The following is a 22,389-nucleotide window of genomic DNA, read 5'->3' on the forward strand; positions in this document are numbered from 1 at the left end:
CCTGAAAAAGGTGAAGAAAAGAGAACAAGGGTTGATGCAAGACCATATGGCAACAGGCTTAGTAAGTAAAGCTGCTTCAGATCTTTGCAAGATCCCACTCAAAAATTAACTACAAACGACTTCACCATGCCCACGAATGAGGACAAGACGCTGTTCTGAAACACAACAAACAAGGAAATGACGCCTCTAATGCAGGCTCCAAAGCTCCCTAGGAAGAAAGTACATTTTGCCTAAAGGAGTTCTGGAACAGAAAGGCATTTTGCAAACTATAATCTAGTCAACCATAATCTAACAGAAACTGCTCAAGTCTGGACACCAGTAATGAGAGCCCCCGCTCTTCCATCACCCAGCTCCTCCCACTGCGTTTGAGCAATAAAAGGCAACAACTGCCCTTATATATATGATGACTCCATAGGGTAACATAAACTAAAAAGTCCAATTAACAGAAACACAGCACCCTGAGTTTTCAGAGCTATTGCATTAGTTTACCAAGGCCCTAAATAGTACCAGGGAATGTATGGAGGGTCCTATTAATACAATTATATTATTCATTATATTCTTATAGCACTATTTTGAAAGATTTGCATATCACCAAAAAATAAATAAAACATGGGTTAATTTGTTTATATTGACATAAAGGCCTTTCTAAGCATAACATAAGTTCCAGAAGCCACAAAGGCAAAGACAACATAAAAGCATGACAAAAACATACCCCCCTTTCCAAAAACACCACAAGATGAACGACATACTAGAGGAAAAATGCATGCATGTTTTACAGAGGGCTACTGCCCAAATTCTTTAATTTATAAATCAAATTGGGTGAACACAAAAAAACCTACTGAAGAAAGGGCAAAGGATACACAGTTCAACAAAACAAACAAAAACCAGAGAAAACAAAAAAAGACCATGAAGAGATGTTTTAACTTTACTCATGATTAAAGACATTTGAATTCCAAAAAGAAAAAAATAAAAAAGACCCTTTTTTTTTTTTAAAGTTCTGGAGATTAAACCCAGAGCCTCTAGTCAAGCGCTCTACCACTGACCTATACTCCAGCCCATGAAATACAACTTTTAACTCATCAGACTTGTGGACATTTTAAAAGAGCTGGCAAATGTAATCCTGAGAGAAAACTGGGTAATATCTCTCAACACATAAAGGGCATTTACCTGTTGGTCCCCAAATGACAGCTAAGAATTGAGCCTTTAAATACATCATACTCACAAACTAGGTGGGTGGTGCACACCTATAATCCCAGTTACTGAGGAGACAGAAGCAGAGTATTGATTGAGCCCAGGAGTTTGAAGCCAACCTGGGCAATTTAGGGAGACCTTATCTCAAAATAAAACACAGAATGGACTGGGGATGTAGCTCAATGAAAGTACCTATGTGCGCCACCCAGTACCATCAATAGATAGATAGATTTATTTATATATAAAACCCATAAATTTTTTCATTTTTATATATATATATATAAATCCACATTAGGATTAGGATATATGTAACAAGGATGTCCAACTAAGGATTTTTCTTTGTTATAGGAAAAAAAAAAAAAAAGACCACCATCAATAGGAGACTGGCTTTAAAAAAGAAAGAAAGAAAGAAAGAAAAAAGCAAATTGGATGGGGTCATACATTCCTGCAGGAGGAACACGAACCCAGGAGTTTGATGACTGGCTGGCCAATACAGTGGGCCCTGTCTCAAAAACAAAACTACAATGAAATATTATGCAGTCATTAAAAAGAACAGATAGCCAGGTGCAGTGTTTTGTAAGTTTATAACTTTTGACTTCCCCAAAGCTTTACAATTAATAGCCTGTTATTGATAGGAAGCTTACCCATAATAAACAAGTAGATTAACATGTTTTGTATGCTATACGCATTATATGTAGTAAAAAGCGCACAAGAACCTCAAGAGAACACTTTTTATCACTACATGCAACTTACTGGAGTGATGTGGAAGGATTAGTATTACACAATTATTTTTAGATGAATACTCCTAACACTTGAGCTCATTTCAATAGCAACAGGAGGTAGCTGTGAAATTATTACAGCAATACAGTACATATTATTATTAATTTTATGCAGTTATGACTTAGTACTGCATCTTTGTTTACATTTCTCTCAAATGCAAATGGTACTATGTGGTCTGTGTTTGTTTTAAGGGTTTTTTTTGGGGGAAATGGGGTACCAGGGATCAAACTCAGGGGCACTCAGTCATATCCCCACTGAGTCATATCTCCATTCCTATTTTGTATTTTATTTAGAGAAGGGTCTCACTGAATTGCTTAGTGCCTTGCTTTTTTTGCAGAGGCTGACTTTGAGCTCAAGATCTTCCTGCCTCATCCTCTGGAGCTGCTGGTATTACAGGCCTGCACCACCACAACCAGCTGTTTTAAGTTTTAATACACATTAATTTTTTTAATATTTTATTTTTTAGTTGTAGTTGGACACAATACCTTTATTTTATTTATTTTGTTTTTATGTGGTGCTGAGGATCAAATCTAAGGCCATCCCCATGCTAAGTGAGCACTCTACTGCTGAGCCACAACCCCAGCCCCATATTAACTTTTGTAATAGATTTGTGGGTATTTTATGGCAGAGAACAATAAAATAAAGACTAGTATCTACATATTTACACATTCATGACATCTTTTTCTCATTTCTAGGCTACATGCTTTGTGAGGTTTTTCAAATTATTAAAATATCAAAAAAAATTTAAAAATGTTCCATGAATGAGTGAACCCATTCAGTTCAAACAGGTGTTACTCAAGGGTCAAATGTATGTGCTACTGAATCTGTTCTAGAAGGAATCACATGATATATTAACACTGGTCACCTTAGGAAGGAAAACATACTTCATTTTAAAACTTCTGATTTTTTTAATCACACAGTTGTATTAGTCTCACTAAATTTTATAAAAGACATGTAGGCTTTTCGCCTAAAAATAGTTTTTTAAACTAAAAAATCTAAAGAAAGATGGGCTGCAAATGGATAATTTTTATATAAAACTAACAATTGTAGAGACAGAAATAAAGAACTATGAGGAACAATGACAGGACTGATTACTTCTGACCAAAAAGATTTTTTAAAAAATCAATAGAAATCTTCTTAGGCAAGATATTTTAAAACAGGGCCTTGCATTTCAAAAGGAACAAATCCAACACTCCAGACAGAAGTGGCAGGAGCAGTATGCAAACGGATGGGGTCTGGGGTGCAATGAGCTGCATGAGTGGTACAAGAAGGGATGTGACAAAGGACTGCCATAGGGTGGAGGCCCTTGAGCACCTGGATAGAGACTGCAGGTGGGATTCTCAAGGCAGCCACTGTGAATGAGAGTCCAGAGGATTTAACAGGACTTTGGAGACAGGTATGACATCCACTTTGAGGAGGTAAGGAGCTCAGCCAGGACAAGCTGAGTTGAGGCTGCCTACTAAGGAGTAGGAAACATGGGACAGGAGAGAAACAGATACTGATTGGGAAGTGACCAAAAACTGTACTGAGGATGGTGGTGAAAGATGATGTTCCTCAGGGAGGGAACATAGAAGAGAACTGGGAACAGAAAAAGATGCAGTACTCTAACACAGTATCTGATGAAAAAATGTACCATTCATACTTAGCTCTCTCCTGAAACAGCATTTCCACTGACTAGTATCAAAAGTAAAACTATCAGCTGGGTGTGAATGCGTAGGCTTGTAATTCCAGCAGCCTGGAAGGCTAAGGCAGTAGGATCACAAGTTCAAAGCCAGCCCCAGCAACTTAGTGAGGCCCTAAGCAATTAGCAAGAACCTATCTCCAAAAAAAAAAAAAAAAAAAAAAGGGTTAGGGATGTGGTTCAGTGGTCAAGCACCCCTGGGTTCAATCCTGGTGGTGGTGGTAACTCTGCATTATGTATTCTGCTACTGAGGAAACTAGACAATAAAAACTAGGAACACCCTGTCATACTGTTGACCCATGCTACAGAAAACTTACAGACAAGACAGGACTCTTAAATGACACCCTCAAGAAATTCTTGGGTAAATCCTTGGAATCATTTCCCCATGACAACCAGAATTAAAGCAAAAGAGTACAGACTAAGGGACTGGATGTGTGCTGGTTTTGTGAGCTTCAAAAGCCACAGAGCTTTCCCACTCTGACAGCTCTGAGAACAGAGACAGAGGGGCTCTCATCATGGCTCAGCTGATGTAACCTAAACCAAGCTAGAGATTCAAGATCCACGTAGTGCTATCTTAGCTGTATTATTGGTTCTCAGCCTTTCCTGCTGAAGACCCCTGAGGTATAGGACCATGTTTAAGAAAAGGCAAAATCTAGCAAGGTGGTTTATTCCCACCTAACCTGAAAACGCTATAATTTGTTTCACAAGATGCTACACTTCTTTTAAAAATATCCAGTTACACTTTCAAGAAAGGAAAGTAAGGTTACAAATTTGGAAGTTGTTTAAGGCGCCAGGAGGTACCCATTATTCTCAGTCAAGATGCTCATGATTTCAAACGCAGATGCACCTGCTGGCTTTAGTTAGTAACTTGGTGACACCTGAGACACAGCTCAAACTAAGCTTTCTCCATCAGACACTGAAGATCCCTAATTTTCACTCATACAAAGTCTTTAAAAAAGACCACAGATTGAAGCAGGGAGATGAAAGGCATGGTAACAGCAGTAACAACTATATAAAAATAACTTTTCTAGATATTTCTGCCCGGGTCTAGATCAAAACTAAAATTGAGCTGTCATGAGCTACAATCTAATCCTTTGGAAAGCAGCAACAGCCGAATAGCACCAGGGCTGCATGAAACATTCTGGTGCTACTGAAACTCAACGCAAGAAAAAATAAAAAATAAAGAAAATGGCATTCTGTGATGGATATTCATGAAGCACTCATCCTAATTTAAAGGAAAACAAGTTTAGAGTTCTTACTGCATTAATTCATGTAAGCCTGAAAGAACATTTTTATCCAAACTGTTACATTTCCTACAAAGGCGTTAACATTCTCCAGGTCTGCTCAGATACACTAATTCTGAGAGGGTGCGATTTGTCTTAGTCAATGCAAAACATCAGAAGCTGCTTCAGAGCTTTCCAAGCAGGAGAGGAATGACCTCTTTACTTGCAATGGTAAGGACCGAGTTATTCAGCTCCTACTGTGTACACTGCTCTAAGTAAGCTCTTTACTTGATCACTAAATCTTCCTGATAACAATAAGACAATTGTTATAAGTATTCCCCTTTTACAGATGAAGAAACTTTCCCTAGTTCACTCAGCTAATTACTGGCTCTGCCAGGACTTGAACCTAGATTTGTCATTCTCAAGAGTCAGAACTCCTACCTCCTCTAAGACTTTAAGCTGGGTGTGTTGATGAAAGCCTGTAATCTCAGCAGCTCCAGAGGCTAAGACAGTAGGATTGAAAGCTTGAGGATAGCTTGGGTGACTTCACAAGACTGTCTCAAAAAAATAAATAAAAGGGTTAAAAAAATAAAAAGGGCTGGAGATAGCTCAGTGGTAAACTGGCCCTGGGTTCAATCCCCAGCATCACACAAACACAAAAAAGCAGGGTTTTTACTGATGCAGAATTCTTAATGATCAACTTCAAGCAGAAAGAGAATTCTCATTTAAGGATGTACTACATGGATAAAGTCAGGCTAAGTCTGACACGGTAATAATTACAAGGTCACAATATATTATACTTCAAATGGTTTGCGCCATTTCTCTATGAAATGTTCATTCCTTTTACTGTCAGTGAAGAAGGCAAAAAGATATTTCAAATTCTTTTTCTTTTTGTTATGGGGTCTCACAGGGTTGCCCAGGCTGGCCTTGAACTCCTGGGTTCAAGCAATCCTCCTACCTTAGCCTCCCAAGTAAGCTGGGACCGCAGGTGTGTGCCACCATGCCCTGCTAGATGTTTCAAATTCTAATCACAAATTGAACGGCTTTGTTTCAGGTAAAAGAACAAAAGTTTCTTACAGAAAGGAACTCAACATAAAAATATTAAGGGTGCATTACAGGGGCACTGGACCTGGAAAATACATTATGCTCTGCCTCTTATGACAAAAGGATTAGAAAAGCTCACCTGGAATTGCATTCTTCCATGAGGTTTTCCATGCCATCAACATCAACCAGAAAATAACCATTAGAAACTTAACTGCATTCAGTTGATGACCTTCACTAAGCTAAATTCAGCAGTTTGTCAGCTACAAAACATTAAATGGACAGGATTAAGAAGTTTGAAAAACATTAAGCAGAATTTAAAATAAAGCAACATGAAAATTAATGAGAATAAAATATAACTATGGCTTCTAGATTTATGATACTGACGTTTTTGACAAGTGCTTCAATTGCAAGGCAGACACAGAGCCATGCTGAAATCTATAACTCAGGGGATACAGTCAGGTAGCCTATGATCACCCCCCCTTGATAAAACCATACCCAATGACAATGTATTAAGCAGTTACTAGGTAATACAAATTTTACTACCTTGTTTGTATTTCATTTTCATTTAAAAATTCATATGAAAACCTATGAAAGGGTCTTTATCATCCTACACACTACAAATAAAAAATGAAGGCTCAGAGACATCTGGTAAATTGCTCAAGTTCACACAGCTAGTAAGTAGCCTTGCTGGGATTCAAACCAAGGTGTGATTGCAAAGCTGATAATCTTTCCCCACATCTTCTGACTGAAGAATTATGACATTTTTCTTTTCCTGTGATCAGGAATAAACATTTTAATGTTTGTAAGATTTCTGTACCCCAAGAATGAAAGCTGAAAACATCCACCTTGACTGGCATTAAACATCAGTTAAACATGATAGACAACACTAATAACTAAAAGAGCTTCTCCCTAAAATAAATGTTAAAAAATTGTTTACTAACAAAAATCAGAAAGTATCTGAATACCTATTAAAAAAAAAAATACAGCTCCAACATCAGGTACTAGAAGGGCTCTGAGAGAAGTAGTAAAAACCCAGTGCCCTTAAAAAATCTCCCACTCCATTTGGGACAAGAACAAGTTCAATAACTAAGGAACAAGTGCTGGATCTGAGTGCCACAAAGGCATGGGGGTAGGGCAGTCAGGGAACATGCTCTGAAGGAAGTATGTCTTCAGCAGGGACTTGAAGGAAGTGAAATAGAGAATGTGCACAGAGGAGGGGAACAACAGGGGCAAAGCCCAAGAAGCAGTCATGACTTGGCTTCTGCTGGGGCCAGACTTGGAGAAGAAGCAGGGAATAAGGTTCAGGTGGATGAGGTGGGACTAAATCAAGGACAGCCCTGGGCAGATAGGGCATGCAATGGCTGGACACCAATCAGCTTTGAATAGTAGTATAACTACCAATGCCTCCTAGCTGATCCCCTGGCCTCCAGCCTCTCCCTTCCGGCTCTAGCGCATGAACCACTCCTTGTCTCCTGTCGCTCAACAGTGCCTTTAGAATAGTTTCAACTTTGGCCTACTGTTCAAGTTCTTTCTGGAACCAGCCCCAACCAATCTTTCCTCCTACCCCTCTCCTACATGAGCCCTTTTCTGCCAGGAGACTGATCTAGTCACTAACTCCTCTTTTCCTATCTGAAGCCTACTCATCCTTTAACACCCAGCTCAAATCCCGCCCCCTCACTAAGCCCTCCCTGACCACTGTGCCTACAGTGACCTCCATCTTGCCTTCTTAATTCTACTATACACAGAGTTGTCTAATCAAAATTATCTTTTCACAGGTAATGTCTTGGCACCTAACGTAAAGCTATTTGGAGACTAAGTGTGTCTTCAATTACTTTCCCCCACCACATGGAACAGCATCTTGGCATTTAATAAGCAAGAAGACACTCAACTATTTTTTGACTTCCTATAGTAAGTTAGGCGTTAGCATAAAGGAAGGATGGGGGAGGGGAAACCTCTGGAGTCAGCGACCAGCTAAGAAACTGTTGCAATAATCCAGATGTGAAGCAAAGAGGGCCTGTACTAGGGAACAAAGAAAAATGGGCAAATATAAACAAAATGTTTGCATGCAAAACTCCGAGGAATGTGATTCACTAAAACTAGGGTGAACAGCAAGAGATAAAAGATGATAAAGTGAGGTTGGAAAACGCTGCTTGTAGTCATTTTAAACCTGTGTGAAACAAAAGTGAATTAAGTGGCTAAAAGTGCACATTTGAGGGAAAAAAAAGTCTTCAGTGAAGCTGCCCAGTGTCTTCAACCAGGGACAGCCCTTCCAATTCCAGGCTTACACAGCGTAGCAGCGCTGGAACGGTCTTTAGAGAGCTAATCCGAACCCTCCGTTCTCACGTGGGGAAACTGAGGCCCAGCGTGGAAAAGGCTTCCTGAAAGCCTTAACACAAGACTCCCTGACTAGTGCCGCCCTACAGCATGGCCACTTGGCCTCGAAGGGCACTGTTTACAGCCCCCGGGCCGGTCCGCCCTCGGAATGGCAAGACCAACTGAGCGCGAGAGTGACCACGGAGACCTCCGGGGCCAAGCACAACCCGCCGCCGCCTGTTTACCTGGAGAAAAGCAGTGGCGTGAGGCAGCCGCCTCTTGGCAGCCCCTCCCGGGGCGACCCCCGGCCGGCCAGGCTCTCCAGGGGCCTCAAACACCCAGACCCCCGCCCTCGGCACAACAGGGAGCAACCCCGGGGGCGACGTGCCCGGAAGCGGGGATCCTGAGACGCCCGGGGCGGAGGCTGAGCAGCCCAGGGCAGCCTCCTTCGCGACCCTCCGCCCGGTCAGCGGCGCCCGGGCTCCGGGGCCGAGCACGGCTGCCCCTTGAGGCGCGCGCCTGGCCCGAACAGGTGCCCGGGCCTCCGACCCCGCCCGGCCTCGGCTCCCGCCGGCGCCGCCCGCCCACCCGCCGGCCCGCGGGACTGACCAGGCGCGGAGACGCCCGCCCCGCCGCGCCCAGGGGGAGCCGGACAGCGGCCCAGGGGCTGACCCCCGTCCTGCCGGCCCCGCCCGCGCCTCGCCCGCCGCCCGCCGCCCCCGGCCGGCGCGCCTCACCTGCCCAGAGCGCCGCGCTCACATCGCCCGCCCGCGGCGCCCCCTCCGCCGCCGCCGGCGCCAGGCCCGTCCCCGCCGCTCCGGCTGCCGCCCCTGCCCGCGCCCCCCGCCCCCGGAAGCGCTTCACGGCCCCGCCCACTCAGCGCCCGCGCTTCCGGGCTGGCGTGCACTGGGCTAGCGGTGCCGCGGCTGGGCCTCTCGCCACCGCCGGGGTCCGGGATCTCTCCAGGCCCTTGCCCCTAGCTGTCGCCGCCGGCTGGCGGGTGGACAAGAGGAGGCAGCCCTGGCCTCGACCTCGGAGTCCCGGCTCCGGGAGGGGCACCGGCTCCGCGAACCGCGGCCTTCCGCCCGCCCTCTCTTCGGCGCCCTCTGCCGGCGAGAAGAGGGCTCAGCCCCCGGGGCTCCCAGACCCTTGGCCCGCCAGCGCTGGGGCTGCCCCTCCCACTGTAGCGCCTCGGGCACCTGCCCGCTGCCCGAGCCGCGCCAGACCGGCAGCTGAAGGCAGTAAGGTGCAGTGGTCACTTGTCACCCCGGGCAGGTTTTCTGTCTCTCAAAACAGACAGCTCGCAACTGGGGGTTATAAAACTCCGGTCACCAAACAAGCCCTAACGAATGTCCATTTCCAGACCTTAAAGATACCCCAGTCTTCACACTTCCGGAGCGGGAGTGAGAACCTCACTTGGCATTTTCCTCTCAGTTTCAGACGAATTTAGCACCCTTTGAAGAGCTTCCTTTTGCGTTTGGGTGGACTCCTCAGCGTTTGTGGCAGAGATCTTTTTTCTGACTTTGTAACAAAAATAAACTCTAAGAGTCAGAGATACCAGCTTCTCTGCAAGATCAAAAAGTGAGACTTTCTGATGCTACCTAATGCTTTACAAGCAACTCTCTCCGGGGTGGGTAGGGGGTCATCTCTCCAAAACGACAGCCACCCTTGGTCAAACACTGTGCCGGACACCGTGTATAAACACTTAATATACAGCCTTCTTTAATACACAACCCCAGGAAGTAGCAATCTATCGTTTCTGCTTTATTCAGGAGGGAACTGAGGCACAGAGATTGAGTGATTTATCTGAAGTCATACAATTAGTAATGACAGACATGTATTCAGCTCCTTTTTCTCTAGCTCCAGACTTTCTTATGGCAACAGAACATTCCAAACAGATTTTGAGGTAGGCACCTGGGGCAGTCAGACAGACAGACTTGCTCACTAATTGCTATTCCTGAGAATCTTGAGATCTGGCCCCATGTGTGAGATCAGTGGACATGGGGCACAGGAAATACATCATCTGGTCTGACCAGGTTTCCAGGACCCATTGGGTTGATTCACATACCCACATCACTGAGTGAGTTCTTGTTTCCCTAGACCAGTCCTGGCCTCATCACTTTAACTCATTTTTGCTAAATGTGTTGGTAAGAGTTAGGGTACTCTTGGCCATGGTTCAGTATTTGCATGTCGTCAAGGACCATAAAGACCAGAGTGTTCCTAAGTATTTGACTGTTCTGCCAGGCACCTAAAAGTTGTTGGCTATTTACCACTACAGCTACTGCTTGGCTTTGGCTCACCTTACAAACCCCAGGGTTTGGCTAAACCTACCATCTGTATTGGAGTCTTTACAGGACACACATAACTCATGAGTATCCCTTAAACAAAAATTGCATAAAATGGTAGGAATCTCCTCATTCTTGCCCTTCACCAAGACATACTGGTGTGCTCCTTCCACCTGCCTCCTACCTGAGTAGTACTGGGCCAGCAGGGGGAGCCTGCCTCTCTCAACCATCCAAGCCGTCCACTGACCTCTATAATATCCCAGTGGGTGAAGGTTCCTTCCACCAGCAGCCTCTGCACAAGATGAGGGAACATTTTCCTGGTCCAGGAAGAGCCCTCTTCCTTGGAGACCCCTTTGGCTTCCAGATGGGTCCCTCCTCCCTCTGACCTGATCCTTGCTGACACCTACTGGTTCCAGATGTCCTTCCCCACTGTAAATTTCTTCCTGGTCTGCTCTCTCCTGTTTTCCTGCTGTTCTCTGACACTGCCCCTTATAATTGGCTCTCCTGCTACTCTGCACTTCTCCTTTGTAGTAATTGCTGGGAGCCATCAGCCAAGTAGGTATGACAAATTCCTTGCCAGCTTACTCCCATGCTGTCTAGTGGAAGGACTTCTGAAAGGTGACCTTGCTCAAGGACCAGGGCAGGATCCGTGTTTAGGGTGTTCCCCCTTTAGAATAGGGCGGTTTAGCATAATAGGAGATTAGGGTGTTTCCCCTTTAGAATAGGGCAGTTTAGCATAATAGGAGAGTAGGGTGTTCCCCCTTTAGAATAGGGCGTATCCTGCTGCTGAGTTCCTCTTGAGTGCTTAGGGTCAGACAGTATATTTTGGGAGACAGAAGCCCATGCGGTGTGGATTTGGGTAGAGAGTGGATTTGGGAGGAGTGGATTTGGGCAGAGAACGTGGATTCCCCCAGAACGTGTTTGTAGACAGCCGGTGTGAGTTCGGGAATAAAGAATTGCTGTTTGAATCTACAAGCTGTGTGGAGACTCGTGATTTGTGCCCAGCCAGAGACAATGGCAGTAATCACAGTGGTAATTGATTAATTATTTGTACAGTTGTGTGCTTAGCATTTGTATCCCTCATCACTAGTCTGTAAATTCTGTAAGGATAAGAATTTGACTTTTTCCCTGCTATTTCTCCAGCACTTAGTACTTCAATATTTGTTGAATAAACAATGAGGAGCTACCTGTTTTTGCTTCTGAGTCTATGTTCCTGAGGGAATAAACTGTTTTATTGATCCATTTTCTCTGTATCCTGCAGAGAACCTGGTACTGAATGGGCAGCACTATCCATTTGCTGAATGAAATAATAAATGAATGAATGAATGACGAGATTGAAAAGCCCCATTTAGCTGCATCATGCCTTAGATGGGTCTCTCCATTAGTGTAAATGGTTTCTTGGTACCAGCAGCCTCTATCTTTACCAGATTCCTAAGGATGATAGGCAAGAAGAGAAATCCTTTCCATTTTTATAGGGCATACTCACCTGAAAAATAAGGTTTTTCAGAAAATCTCATGGGTCTCTCTATTCAGTTCCTGCAGAGGACACATCTCCCTCTTTTGTCTAAAAGGGTGACTTTGCTTCTGGAGGTTGGGCACACAAATTTATGCAGGACTGGCCTTGACTTTTCCTCAAGAGTCATTGACTGCAAATTCTAAAGCCACACTCACACATACTCTGGTAGGTACCTAGGGTGGTTGTAGTGCTGTGTGCTGATTAAGAGAACTGAGATGCTGGGCACAGTGGCAATGCCTGTAATCCCAGTGACTTAGGACGATGAGGCAGGAGGATCCCAAGTTCAAGACCAGTCTAGCAAACTTGGGGAAACCCTGTCTTAAAATGAAAAAAAAAAAAGGACCGGGGATGAAACTCGGAGCACTTGCTTAGCATGTATGAGGTGCTGGGTTCAATCCTCAGCATTGTTAAAAAAAAAAAAAAGGAGGTAGTGAGTGTGCATGTGGAATGAGATGGACATTGTTACCCTAGGTACATGTATGACTGCACATATGGTGTGACACTACATCATGTACAACCAGAGAAAGGAAAAGTTGCGCTGCCGTTGTGTACAATGAATCAAAATGCATTCTGCTGTCATATATACCTAATTTAAATAAATAATTAAATTTTTTTAAAAAAAATTAAAATGGTGGGAGTAATAGTGTGGAGGATGGAGGAGGAGTCTTTAAAAGTCTTTGGAGTTACTTTGGGTGAATTACTTCATCTTTTTAACTTTTTCTTAAAATGGGGACTAGTGTCACTGAATTTCTCCAATAAAGAAACCATTCTTTATTAAAATTTAAATATTTCTGGAACCCAAGGACATTTTACCATCAAAGCATATATTAAGAGGCTGGGGTTGTGGTTCAGTGGTAAAGCACTTGCCAAGCATGAGTGAGGCACGAGGCTCATTCTCAGCACCACATAATAATAAATAAAATAAAGGTATTGTGTCCATCTACGAATAGAAAAAATTTTTTTAAAAAACATAAATTAAATTTGGTCGTTTTTTTGCCCTGAACATGGTCATAAAATCAAGTCTGTCTCAGAATCAATGGCCTTCTCTTCTGCAGTATCTTAAGGTGGGCTGCTGTAGTCATATTGTGTTTTCTCACCGGCAGTCAGGAAAGCAAAGACATCTGCCCAGATCTAGCCTGTTTAAAAAGGTGGCTGTGCTCTGAGTGTTACAAGCAGGCAGAAACCCGCTGGGCACACCCTGGATTTCAATGAAGTGAGCAAGCTGCACGTGAAGAGCATTCGTGCCGCCACATGTGTTTAATGTAAAGCCAACATCCTGTCCATCAAACTTCAGACCAGAAACACTGCTTGCCTTCGCTCAAAAGTCAGAGGGCTTTGCAGGATGACTTTGATGACCAAGGCTTTTTGAAAAGATTCCCAGGAAGATGGAAACTCCCCACCCCCTCACCCCAAGTAAATTCCCCTAGAGCAAATAGTTCCATTGACCTTAGAGGCGACTTCAGGGCTTTCTTCAGAGTTGAAAGCCAGTTAAAAATAAAAGTCATGGCATCTGATTGCTTAAAGGCCTCACTGACAATTTCAAATATGAGGATCTGGAGAGCTGGCCTCTCTTTAATTTTTCTCCCTCTTCCCGCCCCCTCCGCCCTTCTGCTAGTTTTTTTTTTTAATTCCTTTTCTGCTTACAGCAGAATCAGAATGGAGAAGAGCCCTTCAGGAATAGAATCCCAGGAATTGGAGAGGAGGGGGGAGGGTCCATATTTTTTATTGTTTTTGTTTTTCTTTTAATCAACTTTAATAAGGTAAAATGAGTCTTGACCAATATCTATATTTGTTCACTGCCACCAAGACCTCTGCTTTTTTGAGTCTTGCCTTTCTTCATGGCTGAGCATGAACAGGGCATTCTGCATCCGATATTGATCCTGCCTCCGATATTGATCCTGCCTCCTAGGGTCCCCGCTCATCCTCACTTTAATAGCAGAAATAGTAACTGGGGGAGTCCTAACAGGAGAGACGAGGTCACCACGCTGCAAGCAGGATCAGTTGGCAGAGGAGCTATGTAGTGCCCGGGAGTTGTGAAAACTACTATTGCATATTTATTCATTTGACAGATATTTATTAAATGTGTAGTAAGTAACAAACATTGCTCTGGGTGCTGAGGATTTAGAAGTAGACAATAAAAACAAAAGTCATGCTCTTAAGGAGTATATATGTCACTGTGCTTTCATGGAAAAGAGAAAAATAAACTGTCAACATTGTGACATAGTAGATGGTGAGAAGGGCTATGGAAAAATAAACAGGAAGAAGGGAAAGGAAGAAGAAAATGCATCCCCAGTGACTATTCTGAATACCTACTGTAGTTCTAATCTTCCCTTCTATGTCAAATGAGAGGATGCTCATGGATGCCAGCGAGCAGGGCTTCTGACAATCTTCCTCCCCGGATATTGAACTAGGGAGCCCTGTGTACGTGCCCTGCTCTGAGGGGTTCTCTTCTTCAGGGCTTCTTGGGGATCTACCCCTCACCACCTCCTATGTTTCTTCTGTCCCCTGGTCTCAGCTCTGTCGTCCTGTTCACTATCCCTGGCCCAGCACTTTGTTTTCCAATTCAGTGCTTCCACAATTGCTGGGCACTAGTCTTCATGGTATTCCCAAAACCGGGTGAACATCATAAAAACCTTGTGACCTGGGCATTTTCTCATCTATTAAGTGGGCATGGTAATGGTACAGGCCCAGATGGTTATTGTGAGGATCCATGAGAAAACAGAGGTGGTTTGCAGAGCCCTGCACTGAGGGGGTTCTGAGTTGATAGGAGCTGTTAGCTTATGTGGGACCGAACGGATGGCAGAGATGCAGGGGCAGCACAGTATGGGGTGTGCTCTGGTTTATGCCCCCCCCTACTCCTCCTCCAGGCCTCCCCTCCTCCATCCCTGACAGGCTGTCAGTCTCTGTTCCCCTTTCATCATGGAGCTTAGCTCCGTGGAATCTTTGCCTCTGGCCACTTACTGAGAAAACTCTTCTACTGATCTGCCCCCTCCTTTTCTCCCTCCCACCTTGTCACCTGAAGAACACTCTGTTCAAAGAGAGGGCTGCCTTGTCAATGAAGACTAGAGAAGGCTGGGTTACCTTGGCTTTTTCTTTATTTTTAATGCTCTGGTTTGAAAGACACCCCCCCCCCCACCCTCAGACTAAGTAGCCTTTTGGAACTTCCAGAAACCTTGGCGCTCAAAGCCCAATGAGTCAGTTCATGCAATTCATCTTGGGGATGCCTTGTACAGAGAATCTTAGTGTCTCTGCCTCCAGCTCTTCTCTTGGCTGGAATCAAAGTAACTTTTTTTTTTTCCCAGCATGGAAACCTGGCTTTGCTGACAATGTATAATGAAAGACTCTCCTTAATACTCACCTCCAGTACCCACAGATTTGGATAAGTGGGTAACATGCCCATCCTTTTGGGTGGAAGTCTCATTAGGGGTGGCTCAACTTTTGGTTAAGCATGCAGTTAAGAACCCAGTTTCCATGGTCAAAACTCAGTGAACAAAGATGCTCAGCTTCTCTGAATATCTGTTTCCTCATGTGTAATCAGAGATAACAATTACTCTGATCACAGAGTTGCTGGGGGTAATACAATGAGATGGTGACTCTACAGTGCTTCACAAAGTGCCTGGTGTATGATCAACATGCAATGGACAGTAGTTCCTATGTCCACGTTGGGGTTTGCTAAGATAATTTATTATGTCCAACTTACCTGGAAACTATCACACCAAGTGGGGACATCTGCTGACTCATCCGTTAGGCATAAGTAGCTGAAAAATGGGACCTTGTCTTGTTCTCCCAGTTCTTAAAAGATACCAGCATTTCCTGTTGTCAGAAGCTTCCTGTGACTTGAAGACAGGGACTGTGGATTGTTTCCCACTAAGGTCCTTATATCTAGTACCAGGCCAGGCATAAGGCAAATGCTCAATAAATGTTTTAAACCAAGGAACAATGGAGGGACAAAAAGAGGTCAGTTCCCCTCCCCCTGAGATGAGATGGCTTAAAACAGGAGGACACGGATTCAGAGCCCTCCTGAGTGGGCAGCACTCCAGCATCCTGCTAAAGGCAGATCAGCCCTCCATGTCTGCCCTCCTTGGTCCTCACTCCAACACCTTCTCAAAGTCACCACAGTCACCTGCAGTTGCCTCTTCTCCAACAATCTTTTTTTTTTTGTAAATGGACACTGCTGGGAGCCATCAGCCAAGTAGGTATGACAATTTCCTTGCCAGCGTACTCCCATGCTGTCTAGTGGAAGGACTCCTGAAAGGTGACCTTGCTCAAGGACCAGGGCGGATCGGTGTTTAGGGTATTCCTGGTTTAGCATAATAGGAGATTAGGGTGTTTCCCTCCCACCCTTTAGAATAGGGCGTATCCTGCTGCCTGAGTTCCTCTTGAGTTCTTAGGGTCAGATAGTATATTTTGGGAGACAGAAGCCCAGGAAGTGTGGATTTGGGCAGAGAACGTGGATTTCCCCAGAACGTGTTTGTAGAAGGCCGGTGTGAGATCGGGAATAAAGAATTGCTGTTTGAATCTACAAGCTGTGTGGAGGCTCGTGATTTGTGCCCAGCCAGAGACTGCGGCAGGACACAATAACTTTATTTTTTATGTGGCGCCGGGGATAGAATCCAGTGCCTCATGTGTGCTAGGCAAGTGCTCAACCACCATACCACAACCCTAGCCCTCTAACAATGTTGTACTAATAATATGCTCCAGAAACATTGGACATACTCATTGGACAGCTATTCCTTTCAGCCTGTGGATCTCTTGGTCTGTTAAATTTCCTCAGCAGAAAGTTCTTTTTGAATTCTAAAGCACCTTCTAAAGGGCCTAACCTTACTCCTCTCAATCAGGAAACTCAGAAGAAAGACTGTGTGAGCGTGGCCCTTTCTTTGCTCAACAGAGTGAAGCTACATTGTTTGGCCCCTGAATTTTTCCAAAATTTTAGCTTGCTGGTGTCACCTCCTGTAGATGGGAATGCTGTTTTTAGCAGGATGAGGATTGGGTATGACAATCTCAATCACAGTTAACACTGTCCCCTGTGGGGTATGGTACTCTAATAGAGCTCGAATTGCAATTTTGGGAACCATCTAAAGACATATGAAGGCTGGGGATGTAGCTCAGTGGTAAAGTGCCTGTTTAGCACTTTAGGGCCTAAGTTTCATCCACAGTACCATGAAAAAAAAAAAAGCAATAAAAAACAAAGAGCAATGAATTAAAACAAGGGTTTGGACTACCACCACGAGCGATGTGGCTGAATCTCAGAAACAACATTGAGCGAAAGAAGTCAGAGGCAAAAGAGTATTTGCTATGTAATTCCATGATGTGGAGTTTCAAGATAGCAAAACTAACCTATGATCCCACTGGTCAGGGTAAGTTTCCCTTGGCAAGAGGAATGAGGGGAACTCAGAGAACCATGTTTTGTTTTGTTTTATTTTTGGCACCAGGGATTAAACTCAGGAGCACTTGACCACTGAGCTACATCACCAGCCCTATTTTGTATTTTATTTAGAGACAGGGTCTCACTGAGTTGCTTAGCACCTCACCATTGCTGAGTCTGGTTTTGAACTCGTGATTCTCCTCTCTCAGCCTCCCAAGCTGCTGGGATTACAAGTGTACAGCATCATGCCCTGCGAGAACCATGTTTTTTTTTTTTTTTTTTTTTAATATTTTTATTAAACTAAAAAGTTGTAGTTGGACACAATATCTTTATTTTTATGGGGTGCTGAGGATCAAACCCAAGGCCTCACATGTGCTAGGCAAGTGCTCTACTGCTAAGTCACAATTCCAGCCCGGAGAAAACCATGTGTTTTTGATCTGGGTATGGTGACATGTTCATTTTGTGAAAATTCATTGAGCTGTACACGTATGATTTGGACTCTATGGTATATGTGCTGGCAGGAAATCCTGAAGTCCAGGAGTGAACCACACAATGATAAAGCAAGCTTTGGTGTAAGCGTCTTTATGTTTAAACGAACTCAGAGTAATGAAAAGAGGAGCACTCCAATCCAGCTCTCCTGTGTCCACAGGGCCATAAATTCTCCCATGAGAAAACTTAATTTTCCTAGCAAATGGAGGGAGGGACTCTTACCCAGAATCTCTTCCTTGGACCCCTGTCTGTACAAGTCCTATGTCATCCCCTCAGAGGGAGGCCAAGGGTCAGTAGGGTGCTAGACAGTGTAGCTGTTGCTGGCCAAAGTCTTTACTAGCATGTAGCCACTTTGCCTAGAGCAGATTGAGGCCATATTTGGGGAGGGGCTCCCAACCTCACATTTGGAGGCTGCCCTTCCACCCAACAAGTGCCATTCTGATCACAGGACAAGCTGTCCTCCAGGCTTTCTGTAAAATGACAAGTCAACTTTCTTTTCTGTTCTAATAGAGCTCGAATTGCAATTTTGGGAACCATCTAAAGACAAATGAAGGCTGGGGATGTAGCTCAGTGGTAAAGTGCCTGCTTAGCACTTTAGGGCTAAGTTTCATCCACAGTACTATGAAAAAAAAAGGCAGGGGGGTTCTTTGGGGCCCAGACTTTGAAAAGAGTGGTTTGCAACTCTGATAAGATTATTCAAAGAACAAAGAAAAGCCTGTGTTTTTAAAGTCAGCCAAGCTAGTCATTTCTCTAAGTCCAAAAAGAAAAGACAACCTGAATTCCTCTGTTCACAGAGGGTGGAGGGGCCTGCAGGAGTAGCTTGACTGTGGGGGCGACCACTCTGGTTTGATACCAGAGCTCAATTCCTGATCCCCGGCACTGTTTACTAGCTGTGACAGCTGCTTACGGCTGTGGAGGAGTGGCAGGGGCTCCTCAGTGGGTCAGCACATTTCAGTTCTCATGAGGGGAGAAACTGGAATGTGACAAAGCCAACCTTCATTACTCTGCCATTTCTTAAGCAGTTCCTGGCTTGGGAGAGGCTGGCAATGAAAAATCTGTATTTGAGAGATGATTGATTGACTCTATAAGAAGGAACACAACCGGCAACAGTACAGTTTCATACATTTCTAACTCTTACCAGAAACATTTGATGTTCATATCTGGGTAAGTATTTTGGTCTTCCTAGTCTTTCACCTTGCAGGTGCCACACCCATGTCTGCCTCCAGACAGCAGGAGACTGTTCTGACTTCAACTGAACAAATGTTTATCAGGTGCCAGGTGGGAGCAGGCTCTGGGAACACAGAAATAAGCAGGTCTTTGTACCCTACTGGTCCTCACAAAGCTAGAAATGTGCATATAAATGAGGCCTGCATGAGGACCCACCCTGAGCTTCATGAGGATTCTAAGGAGGGACAGATGCTACTGGGCTGGAGAAGAGTGACTGTTTCTTAGAGGAGGTGGCCTTAGAAATAGCCTTGACTAGTGGGCAGGATTCTGGCAGGAGGAGAGGATGAAGTGGGTGTCCCCAGCAGAGGGAAGAGCCCAGCAGAGGGAAGAGCATTAGCAATGCTATGGATACCAGGAAGTTAAGGGAAAGTCCAAGGAAGATGGGATTTGGCTGAAGAGTTCAGTAGGTAGGATGGAGAAACAGGGGAGGAATCATCCAGAAAAGAAGTCTAGGAACACAGTCTGGAGAGCTTGGACCTTTGGCTGGAGACTAGAGGGGAAAGTGAGGCAGACGGGCAAATGTAGGGTGGAGGAGAGCAGAGAGAGCAGGCCAGGCTGCCGATGGCCACCCTCAAGGCTACCATCAGGCTTAAAGCAGTGTGTGGGAGGTGAAGGGGTCATAAGATTCTCTGCTATCCACCCTTCCCCTCAAGACCACCACAGAGAGAAGGGGGTGAGTGTTGCCCATTCTGGGGACACTGGAAATTTTTGAATTGTATTAAAGGAATTGCTAATTGGAGGGTTATGTCCAGTGTCAGAGGCAAAAATCCCATGGAAATAAGTCAAGTTTAAAGGCGCCTCTGTTCTCAAGACAGCTCTAGGTTAACAGGCCCCCATTAGGCCGCAGGAGTTGGGCTTGCCCCGTTTCATCACTGACTTCAAACTTGACCTACCTGGGCTCCTGGTGGCTCCACCCTCCAGGCACCTGCTCCACACCCAGGAGACCACAGTGGCAAGCCTATTATTAGTCACTCAACCCATGCAGGGAATGCAGCACAAACACCATGTCCTAGGTCACGTCATCCCGTTGGATTCAGCTTCCTGACAGCTCTGATCATCACCTACTAAATCAAATCCATGCTCCTCAGCCTGAGATCTGCAGAATGCCATGACCTCGTGCAGCAACATGGTGCAATCACTGTGAGCTTGGGCACCAGAGTCAGATGACCTAGTTAGTTAGAATTCTAGCCCTGCCACTTATTTAAACTCTCTGAGCCTCAGCTTCCCTTTACCTTTCAAGCTGGGTTGTAGGGAAGATCTAATGAGATATCACACATAAAGAGCAGAGCACAGAGCCTGGCACAAGTGAATGCTCAGTAGTTGATATTCATTACCATGGTAACCACCGGCTCCCCCCCCTCCTGGATTCCCATAGCTACCCTAGCAGGCTCCAGCTCCTCTGTGGCTCTCTTCACACTTTCCCCTCTGGGCAGGGTAGCCTCTTCTTCACTCCAGTCCACTTTTCCACTGGTCAGAATCCACTCACTCCTCCTGAATGCTCCTAGTCATCCTGCTCCTGCGTGTCTGTGGCCCTTTCTTCTTAGCATTAGAGAGCTATCAGTCTTATATGTCTCTAGAATGTGAACTCCAGGAGGGTAGGAATTTTAAAAATCCATTTTATTCACTGATATATCCTCAGTGCCTGGAATAACACATAGTATTAGGCTCTTTTGTGGTTTTTTTTTGGGGGGGGGGTGAAGATGGGGGAGCATGCCTCTGCTTCCTCGACAGAGCACTCTGGGAAGCTAGTACTGATTTATTCTGTAGCTTCTGTATTCTGTGAATCAACATGATGAACTATGGTAGATGGAATCTAAGAAAATGGTTCTGCTCAAATAGAGAAATGGGAAAATCCCGGGAGGCAGAAACAGGAATCTTTAAGGACAGGGAAGATAATGAGGAAATAAGGGATGAGTTAACAGAAAATTGAGGGCAGCTCCACAGCTATTCCAGGAAGAAGCCATAACTAGGGTCTATCTAGGTCTGTTAAGCTCAGTGACTCAGGTCTCTCCCACAGCTCTGATGTCCCAGCTAGTGTCCAAGATTAGCTCTATTTGAAAATTGTTCTCTTGAAGTTGATGGTTAAATCTAATTTATGGGTCTGGATTCATAGGTTTAGCTAACTATGTGATGTAGCAGCAAAGAACCTATGAGGAAATATCCGTTTCTTTGTCCATTGGAGGGGTTTTCACAACCCCTGAAGACAGGGAATCACCATCCACAGGCCCAGTCCAGGGCCAAAGCTGGTGGTTAATAAGTATTTGGTGGGCAGGGCATGGTGGCACATGCTTGTAGTCTCAGTTACTTGGGAGGCTGAGGTAGGAGGAGCACTTGAGTCAGGAGTTCAGGGCCAGCCTAAGCAACATAGTGAGACCCCCATCTCAAACAAATAAATATATATAGGTAAATAAAGGAATGAATGAATGAACTAAAGAATATAAAACTACTTTGAGGTCTCCTATATTTGTGCTAATTTACCTAGTTGATTGAAAAACATGAATTATATGTTTTTTTTTTTCTTCTCTCAGTACTTGGGATTGAACACAGGGGAATTCTACCACTGAGTTATATTCCTAACCCGTTTTATTTTTGAGACAGGGTCTCACTAAGTTGCTAAGGTCGGCCTCAAACTTTCTGCCTTAGACTCAATTGTATACTTAAAATTTTTTAAAAAATATTTATAGATGGTCAGAATGCCTTTATTTTATTTGTTTTATTTTTATGTGGTGCTAAGAATCGAACCCAATGTCTCATACATGCTAGGCAAGTGCTCTGTCACTGAGCTGCAGCCCCAGCTCCTTAATTGTATACTTTTTGAAGAACAAATATAAATGCATTTTAGCATTACTGGATTTATGAGTGTTTTTAAAAAAATTTTTATAATTGTAGATGGGATGAATGCCTTTATTTTGTTTATTTTTATGTGGTGCTGAAGGTCAAACCTCATGCATGCTAGGCAAGTGCTCTGCCTCTGAGTTACAGCCCTAGCCCTCATGAGTGTTTTTGTGATTTCTAAGTTTTATTGAGCAACCTATTATGTGAAAGTAGGAGGCTCTGCAAAATATTCTAATATTAAAAATGATCCTGGGACTGTAGCTCAGTGGTTCAGTGCTTGCCTCAAATGTGTGAGGCACTGGGTTCGATCCTCAACACCACATTAAAAATAAATAAATAAAACAATCTATGTGTCCATCTACAACTAAAAATAGTAATAATAATAATAAAAAAGATCCTTTTACTTAAAGAACTTGGAAACAACGGCCCGGAGGTGCTTC

At 44.3% G+C, this 22,389-nt stretch overlaps 1 protein-coding gene across 7 annotated transcripts in view; it reads right to left on the reverse strand.

Annotated features, from left to right (window-relative positions):
• Zbtb34 (zinc finger and BTB domain containing 34) overlaps positions 1-9,056 on the reverse strand; it is a 76,364-nt gene extending 67,308 nt beyond the window's left edge. For 5 of the 7 annotated variants that reach the window (XR_013090346.2, XM_076845462.1, XM_076845461.2 and 2 more), the window contains exons 1-2: positions 8,970-9,056; positions 6,059-6,179 (exon numbers count right to left, since the gene is read on the reverse strand). Coding sequence is in view for 2 of the 7 variants with exons in the window: in XM_076845462.1 (XP_076701577.1) it covers positions 6,059-6,090 (32 nt within the window). In the remaining 5 variants the exon portion in view is untranslated. Of the gene's footprint in view, positions 1-6,058; positions 6,180-8,969 lie in introns of those variants that run through there. The other 2 variants (XM_076845467.2, XM_076845464.2) reach the window with 2 other exon arrangements.
• Between the last annotated feature and the right edge of the window lie 13,333 nt (positions 9,057-22,389).

This window comes from Callospermophilus lateralis, chromosome 2 (assembly GCF_048772815.1).
Source record: "Callospermophilus lateralis isolate mCalLat2 chromosome 2, mCalLat2.hap1, whole genome shotgun sequence".
In the NCBI taxonomy this organism is placed as follows: domain Eukaryota; kingdom Metazoa; phylum Chordata; class Mammalia; order Rodentia; family Sciuridae; genus Callospermophilus; species Callospermophilus lateralis.